This window comes from Micropterus dolomieu, linkage group LG06 (genome assembly GCF_021292245.1).
Source record: "Micropterus dolomieu isolate WLL.071019.BEF.003 ecotype Adirondacks linkage group LG06, ASM2129224v1, whole genome shotgun sequence".
Taxonomy (NCBI): domain Eukaryota; kingdom Metazoa; phylum Chordata; class Actinopteri; order Centrarchiformes; family Centrarchidae; genus Micropterus; species Micropterus dolomieu.
This window is the reverse complement of record NC_060155.1, coordinates 16,296,843-16,306,221: the sequence shown is the minus strand read 5'-3', so window position 1 is coordinate 16,306,221 and position 9,379 is coordinate 16,296,843. Positions and strand designations below refer to the sequence as shown.

At 42.5% G+C, this 9,379-nt stretch overlaps 1 protein-coding gene across 2 annotated transcripts in view; it reads right to left on the bottom strand.

The window, feature by feature from the left end:
- Positions 1-9,379, bottom strand: part of LOC123972705 (ephrin type-B receptor 1-B) — a 161,180-nt gene that overhangs the window by 115,625 nt on the left and 36,176 nt on the right. For both annotated transcript variants that reach the window (XM_046052307.1, XM_046052308.1), the window contains exon 2: positions 502-566. In XM_046052307.1, coding sequence (XP_045908263.1) covers positions 502-566 — 65 coding nt within the window. The remainder of the gene's footprint in view (positions 1-501; positions 567-9,379) is intronic.

Genomic DNA, 9,379 nt, shown 5'->3' with positions numbered 1-9,379 from the left:
GCACTTTCTTCCATTTTCATTCCTTTCATGTACATGAAACTACCTGGAAGTTGAAAATAGTTTCCTTAAAATCTGAAAAAAGCCCCGAGCATTTCCATCCTCTTAGCTCCTCCTCCCCGTTTCATCCTAATGCCTCCACTTCCCTGCATAAATGCATCATTACAGTATCATTACGTCTATGGTATCCCCCCAGCCTCCATTTACAGGGACTACAGGTACTGTGTTCGGGGGCTTACGTGGACCCATTATGTCATTAAGCTATTATGAGCTGGGACAGAGAGAAAATAATACCCATAATAGGAGCTACAGTGGGCACTACTTACTACTACTAAATCTATACTCTCATCCTGCCTGCCTTCCTGCTCATTTGTCTCTCTGGCTGTAGATCTGTACGTGCACTGTGTTTCACGTTACATATCGCCCTATCAAGATATCTTCCTCCCAACATAAAGAGTTTGAACCCAAACTTCTGAAACTGTGTTTTGGCAATGAGAGACTCACCCCAGAATTAGGATATGCTGTCCAGCCCAGTTCCGCTGTGGCCACCCGAGTGTCCATCACGGTCTCTGTAGCAAAGAGGAAAAAAAGAGGTAGAGAGAGAGAAGAAGACAGCGGTTAGCCCCCAAAAAGCTATTTTGAGTATCATTCCACAGAGTTGAACTGCATTCAAGCCCCAGTGATCACTTGACACTATCATCGATGAACAGGAAAGAGATGAATCCTTCACAGCGTTTCATCCATCTCTGCTAGACTCCTGTTAAGACAAGAGATGTGGAAACAAAGCCTTGGCACTTTGCTGGAAGGAATGTCTGAGAGCCTCTGTCATGCTGTTAAATGCTGAGCTTTGTATTGTGTTCTCTCTGTGTGAGCATGAAACTACACTATGTGCTTCCTGCCTTTGTTTGTGCGTGTACATGCATTTGCACGATATGTAGTCATTTGTGGAAATACGAATGGATATGTTTGCATTTGTGTGCATTTGTGTGCACATGAGAAACACTGTGTGGGTTTGCATGTGGTCGTGTGTGAGTGCTGAACTTTGTCACATTGTTTACCCAAAGTAAGCGGCTTCACAAAAGCCCTCCAAGGCGAGACCACTGCAGTTTGTTTACTCCTAGTGGGGACATTCCCTGAAAAAACTAGTATGGCGGAGAGCTTTAATGAGAAGGGAAAAGATGTCTTGTGCTTCTCTGTGATTTTCTGAACATTTGCACAAAATCTCAAGATGCACCTTAGATAACTATATGGTGCACTGGTTGCACACAAAACAGAGACAATAAAAAGTTAGAACCTCAAAAAGGAAAATCTGCCATTCAGAGGAGCAGTTCACTGAAGATTCGAATTTATCTATCTTACTTTTGACTTGTATTACACAAGGTGTCTATCTGGCTCCACATATTTGAAATATAAGAACACAAAGATTACCCATTTTTGCTCTCTCCCCTCTCGCTAATCCTCAGTGACACACCATAGACAAATAAGTCTGGCAGCTCACCCAAGGAGTTTGTCAGCATTGTTTTGATTAATATCTGCCTTGTTGGCACACTGAAATCTGGAAACCTGATATAGCTCCAGGAAAGGGAGGGCAGTCATCACAAACTACTGGTCGATGTCTCTCTCTGTCTCTCTATGTCTTTATCACTCTCTCTCTCTCTGTCACACACACACACATAGATTTATAGAGCAACTGGGTGACACATTGGCCTTTGCAGTGTAATAATAGATTCATAATTTCCCCAGTAACCGACAGTCTATTCTCTGGCCTAAACCTTCCATGTTATTGAGAGTGAACCAGGGCATATTTGATGTTTTTTTGATGTCCCCTGCTACAACATGCCCTCAAATGAGTTTATTGTGGCCAAACAGATAAAATCTATGAGACAGAAGAAGGAGTGGTATGTCTTGGTGATGATATCTAGTAGATAAGCACGGTGTTTGGATATTTTCTGACGAACAGTGCAGTTGCTGTGTCTTTGGCTTGGACATCATCCACTATCACAGCAAACTGTTGGCGAGCAACGCCCACATGTGTTGTTGATAAGGGAGATATCTCACTCCGATTTAACACAAAAACATAACCAGCAGAAGCTGCCCTCGTTCAAAAAGAAGAAGAAGAGGTTCCAGCCCTCAGCAGCCTCCCTTTACCTACTCCTTCACAGGAAGCACGCACACGCAGCTGTTGCTTGTTTGGAATCTCACTGAACTTGCAGTGATTTAGAAATAATTCCAAATGATGGGCGCATCCGCAAACCGTCATCTGCAGTTCTAGTGGTCTTGGTAAAAAAAAAAAAACAAGTACACTGAGGATGAGTGACAAGCCACCGGTAGAAGGAAAGAGGCCTTTCATTCTCAATCTCCACTTATGGGGAGAAACTGTCCTCAGACATGAAACCAATTAGCCTAGGTAATTCAGCTACACAAACAAGCACTCACAGAGATACACATTAAGACACACACACACACACACACACACACACACACACACACACACACACACACACACACACACGTTCACCAGCCAGCTCATAGAGCAATTCTCTATATATACCTACAGTGACAGTCTTGTTCACACCCGGCTTCCATCAGAGTATTTCAATTTCCCTAAGATCAGCCTTGCCTTGTCTAGTTTCCACAGCCAGCCAGCTCCAGCCCGCCTGTCTGCCTGTACAACTTGCTGTCAGCTGGGGAGATAGGAGCATGAAACAGCCCTCAGTGCCAGCCATGGCGTTGTGGGGACTGCCAACCCTTCCTCAGGGGAAATCACAGAAGCTTTAGTCAAATCACACAGGCACTTGGTAGGCCATTTTCCATTTCCTTTTAAAAGGAAAGGAGGGGGGAGGATGCACAAGATGGTGAAGGTAGGAGCCAAAAAAAGGTTAAAGGCCCATGGGAGGGGTGGATGAGCCATGTCATGTGACCTAATGTCTACCATTAGCAGAATATCAGAGTAGCAGATGCGTAAATGGAGTATGCTAAGTGGTTATTAGCACTGGGGTGGGGCTCACACAGCCATCATGCCATAGCTCACACACCTGTCCACTGGCACTGGGGATTTGGAAAATGTCCCTTGTGTAGGCTACGTGTATGTGTGTGTGTTTCAAATGAGCTGTTATGTGGACCGTTCATCCATTTAATCATAAGTGGATTTGAAGAGTTTCATTTTAAAATGAGCTTCCCACATTAATTAGAAAAGCCAGCTCTTTCAAAATTACAAGAGGCGCATTTTGCTTTATTGCTGAAATTATAAGTCATCCTGTGACCTAAGCTTACAAAACAATTAGGTTTCAGAGGAACCTCATTTATTTATATTTTTTAAGCAAAAACTAACTGCTGACTGCTGGTTCATTTTCTAAAAAACATACTTTAAATAAAGACACAAATTAATACTTATCTATACATCTTGAGATGAAATATTTCTCTGTTTAATGTACACCCTTGGACACAATCATTTTCCAGACATTAGACAAAAATTATGCTGTAACTGTAAATTTGCATTTTAAGCAGCTAGGACTCTTATTTCCTCTGATTCATTTCTCCTCACTGTCTGTGGGTTCCAGTAGTTTAACAGTGGGTTACTCCTATGCTTAGACTATAGGAACCATGTAAAAACAATTTGTCCTCCTTTTCCCTGGCTGCATGAGTTATATCTGACCACGCATCCTGTCTCTTTCAGTTTTTACCATATCATTTGGAAGACAAGGAAAGACAACAACTTGGAGCTTATCCCAGACTGTTTTCTCCTGCATTCATATTCTGCTTTGTCAGCTCCACCTGCAAGCTCCAATAAATTAAACACAGCCAGGTTCACTAGCAGTTCAGTCTGTGGGAAAATTATTAACATAGAGAGCTTAATGTTGACTATGTCACCATGGCTCATAAATCTATTGGAAAACAATAGCTTGTAGATGTCAGGCTAGCCGGCCTTAAATGGATTCAAAGAGCTGCAAGGCCGGGGGGATGTTTTGTGACTATATCGCAGAATATTAGTTACTTTAAATCATACAATGGATGTGAGTTGGCTCATTGTGTGAGGTTCACTCAAGCTGATACACTGCCAGTGTACTAGTCAAAACCCAGAAGTTGCAAGCCGAGCCAAAACCAAGGCTCAACTGAGGGCCTACAGCTTCCAATCCCAGAAAGCACAGCTCCTTCTCATTAGCAGCGAGCGATAGATCAATACCAAATGGTCCGCTGTTTCCATTGACAGAGAGAGGGAGAGAGAGAAATGAAAGAGTGAGAGAGAGAGACTGTATTAAACATTGATGGGGCCTTGCGTTACAGATCGATAAGGCAGCCCTCTTCGCACAATTACACGTCAGCAAGCAGTTGCATGATACATTACATAGAGACGCATGATTACATATTGCTAGCACTTGGGTCAAAGAACATCTATAGAAAGAGAATTCAGAGGTGAGAACAGCAGGAATGGATTGCCCAATCTCTCCACACTCTTTGAGCCTTTATGTATGACTTCAATTCTACAGTTTGCAAGTTAGAATGGCAACATGTCTGAGTAATTCCCCCCTGTGTGGCCATGTCTGTGTGATTGTATGGCTGCTGGTCGACAGAACACGTGCTGAAGTGCCTCTCTGAAGCTCCCTGGTTCCTTAGGCAATATGGCAGATAATTCTCTGTGGATTTTCCTTCCTATCCCATAACACATCTTTTCCATTCATCTATTCTTTAACCCCCTCCCTCTCCACTCTGTCCTCCCGTTCAAGGATGCTGGTCCACTTTGTAATTCAATGAGACAATCATGTCCAGATGCTGGATGCTGGGTTAAGAGGGCCTTCTCTTTGTGATTGGAGCAACAAACTGAAATAAGATCCTTGGGCCTTGAATGACATTATTTAAGAGGGGTTTATCATTTCTCAGAAATGGAATCAAGATGGGAGGACAAAGAGAGAGAGAGAGAGAGAGAGAGAGAGAGAGAGAGAGAGAGAGAGAGAGAGAGAGAGAGAGAGAGAGAGAGAGAGAGAGAGAGAGAGAGAGACATCGAAGGGAAAAGACAGACAAGACAGAGATGAAAAACCAAGAGGCGAAATCAGCGGGATTGAAATGAGCACTTAACAATGATGAAGCCCCATGGTAGCCTGCTGAGTCTGGCATCTTAATACAGGGCTGAAAACAAAGTGACAAACAAACAAGAGTAAAAGCTGCTGCGTCTCCCAAACTAATCAGCCGTCCACTCAGGGGATTTATGAATAAAAACGGAACATTTTTGACAGAGTGAAGTATTTTCTAAACAAATTGTGTGGAAGTTTGTCACACAGACAGAGACTATTCACTCACTTCACCCTGGGAAATCACACGCAAAAAAAGATTGTTTATTGGACTGGAAGGTAGGACAAGCTCAAGTCCAGCATGGTCGAGAGCATTGAGCTGATTTGAAAACTGTGACTGGGTTTATGGCACAGCACTGCTTCAGGGTGGAAAAAAACATTAAAGAAGTGAAATCTTTGATTGAGTCACCGTGTTCAGACAGAGAAGACAATCCTTGCGAAAACAGATGTGAGACTTTTGTAATCTGCGCCACACTAAAGCTGTGTCACTCCTACTGAAGGGTTATCGCTTTAAATAGACGATACAGAACAGTCAACAGGAATACATCAAAAGAAATATGTTACTTCTATGTCTCCCTGAAGACAGAAATGACAATGTGGTTGATTTGAAAATTGAACAGAAAATAATCTGCCATCCTCAGAGACATGAGCGGGGAGTGATGGGATACACAAGTCCCGCATCGCTGAGCCACAGACAGTATTAAACAGGCTCACAAATCACATACCGCGCACACACACAAATGTATTAACAGTGTTCTGAGTGAAAATAAAATTTTCAGCATGAAAGAAGACCAGGTCAGTATCAGAGACAAGAGAGAAAGCCAAGAGAGATGAAAGGAGATACAGAGGAGGAGAGTTACAGAAGCCAAAAGTGAGATTAGCAGTAGATGTAAGGAAGAATGCCTCGCAAGATAGGGAAATTAATATACATGCAGTATCTGCAGAAATTGATGAAATTATCCTATCATCAGAGCAAGGTGACATTCTCTTGGCCTTACACATCTGTGCCGCCACATCACATAAAACTTAAGATTCAACCTTGCGGCACTTGGTGAGCAACCACACTCCCCCCACTATTACCTGTTTGTAATAGAGTTGCTGTGGAAGGGAAACAGGAAAACACAACAGCCCCACCTGAGGCAGGGTTGGCGAACACAGACATGTACACAGTCGATGCACACCCAGAGGCTGGTGACAACAGACTTAGGCATCTAATCATATCTTAGTGGTCACTCAGTCCCTCATTAAGCTACAGCTCTAACACAGAAACAGCACATTTATACATAACGCCCCACTTTACACCTCCCCCCTCTCCTTCTACCTTGTTTCCTTTTGCTCTCATTCACTCTCTCTCCCCCCTTCCCTCCCCTGGTCAGGGGAGAGAGGTTAGGCACATCATTTGCATTCATTAACATTACATTAGCAGACAGAGTGATCTTTAGAAACCAGGCTGCCGGAGAGTGTCATCTTTAATTCATCATAACCCCACCATCCACCCACCCACCTACCCCTTTTCGCTTTCTCTTTACCTCCACCATCTTCTCCTCCCTCTTTCCTCTCCCACTCATCCACCCATCCTCTCCCCTCTAACCTTAATCCCAGCACATCCTTTCTTCTCCTCTTCTCTGCGCATTTCTTCACTCTCCATTTGCCATTGTCTTTCATCTTCTTCACTTTCCCCCTGTCTGCTTTTCGCCTTCTCGCTTTCATTCCTTCCCCTTATCTTTCTTTATCTCTGCCTCGTGTTAATGACAAGCTACGTGGGGGTTGATTTCTCTTCCTGCATGAGCTTGATGCAGGATAGGAAGGAGAAGGGACACACCCCAAAAAACGACACACTCATCAGAGTTCTGGCTGCACCTTACATTGGCCTGGGAGGCAAGACTGAGCTGAGGATCTCAAGGGTTTACGCAGTGCTCTCCAGTGTGACCCTTTGACCTGTGCTTATTACAAAAGACATGGAGTTTCCAATCAAAGAAGTCATCCTCAACATACTATATATATATATATGCATGTATATGTAAATGTTTACATGTGCAGTTTGTTGCTCTATGCTTTGATCTTTGAGTATGAATTACAATTGTGCTTATTACACTGAGACATTAAACAAGCATTGACTGGATGTAATGTTGAGGAAACCAGTGCTCTTCTACATTCTAACCATGAATGACAGTTAGGAAGAATATAACCAAGAATTAGTCCCATACTATGTGTCAATTAAAACAAACAACCTAATTACTTGTGCAAAAGACAAAGGTTTGTCCTCCTCTTCTATGATAAACACAGATCAATGTAAGATGAGCAAATATTGAAAATATTTCATACATATATCTGTATCAGTTTCAAGCCAAACAGCGGAGATATAAAAATTTCCATGGAAAAGCTAAATTATAACATAATCTGGTGAAACCTAGTGTTCAGCATTCTGAGGATATGCCATTTCAAATGTCTTCTTTTCTCTCTGCTCCTGACGCACACAGCAGAAATATGATCATGCCTAACGTACATTTTTGGAGTGAGTCTGGCAGTGATGACACTGCTTAGGGAATTCTGCAGTTACTTTAGCAGACCATCATTTAATGGATTCTCACAGGGACCAATCAAAAGCCAGCATTTCTGTTGTTGTCCCCCACTCCCCTACCGTGAAGATAATGCTTGTCCTTTTTGAAAAGAAAACACACAACATGGCGCATGCACGCATTTACAGACACAAGCGCATACAGAGTTCTCATGGACAGATTTTGCTCAGTGTTAAATTTTAGCATATATTAACATAAAATATCTTGTAGATCTGTTTTGGATTTAATAAAATGTATTCTTCAATGGAAAAATATGAACATTAAAAACAAATGTGTATTTCATATATGTGTATATATTATATTACTATGCAAGGTCAGTGCTTACATAGATATTCATCAAGCTGCCAAACACAGTGTACAGAAACCAAATATTAAACCATTTTACCTCACAGTAATGAATCTAGGATCTGCTTGGGTTTGCTGTAACAGCAGACCAGCATCAGTGACCAAGCAATATTCCAGATGGAAGCAGCGCAAGCCTCCCACAACCATCACAATACTCATTACTGCTGATATTACCTCAGCCAGCCAGTCTGCTTTTAAGAAACCTGGCAATTTGCTGCAGTAAAATGAGGTAATTACAACTCTTATCAGACTCCTCACCTCACAAAACAGCATTTAGAGAGAGGGAGACTACTCCCCAGTGGTTCACTGGCTGTGGAACAAGGTTTTGGCTGGCTTCCCAATCACTCAGCCACACCCATTTACTGTCATTTATTGTCTTTGCTCCTCCCACTCTCCTTTCTATCCAATAAAAACATTAAAAGCAGAAACTTGATCACTTTTATGACTAAAATAATTCCTCAATCAACGCCCCGCATTAAAAGTGCAGAGTGGCTGATGTGAACCAGGAGGGCTAGAGGAATATTACTTTACAGCACAACAACTGCACTGAGAAATGCTCTCCTGCTCCCAAAATGGAGAGTAGGAAAATGACATTCTGAGTACCAAACTCTGTGTTTATGTTGGAGAGCTAGCATGGAGAAAATGGCAATGTAATTTAACCGTTTCCCATAAGGAGAATGGCAATACAATGAAAGTCTATCCACTACAGTTTTAACATTTCATCTAACTTTCACATTTGAAAGTTAGAAGTTAGCCATGACTGGCCCTAATGTCACTTCTCCTGGCTAGAGACACAAGTGGATTGACAGAGAAGAACTGTGCTCAGGTCATCCTGGGATTTTGTGAGGCTGACATTTAGCAGTATAAGCTAGAGCTAATAGGCTATATGGGGTGAGTTAAAGCATATATTTGTTTTTCAAGCAGACCAGGCAATAGTGCTGAATGAAGAAAACAATGTCACTCAATTACCTCCAACTGCAGTCCTTCACTAATTTAGACAGTAAGGATTGGCTTTAGCAGGCCTGCATGTGTAAGATGCATGTACATGCTGTTGGAGTGTTAGGGGGAAAGAATGACAAAAATTAAGAACAAAAATAAAGAGAAATAAAGGAGTCAATGAAGTCCATGTCAAATGCACAGTGTCTCTGATAGCATCTCAGTGTGACTCGCTTGGTTGAATTTTAGAGCAACTGGGGGTTAGGAGAGCAAAGAAATAGACAGAGCTAACTGATCTGTCACACGCTTGAACTGAGATAACCGTCCCATAATATGTGGAACCAGTATGGTGGGAGAGTGAAGTTAAGTGAGATAGAGAGATAAAGAAAAAAAACAAAGTGTGTGTGTGTGTGTGTGTGTGTGTGTGTGGGGGGGGGGGGGGGGGGGGGGGGGGGG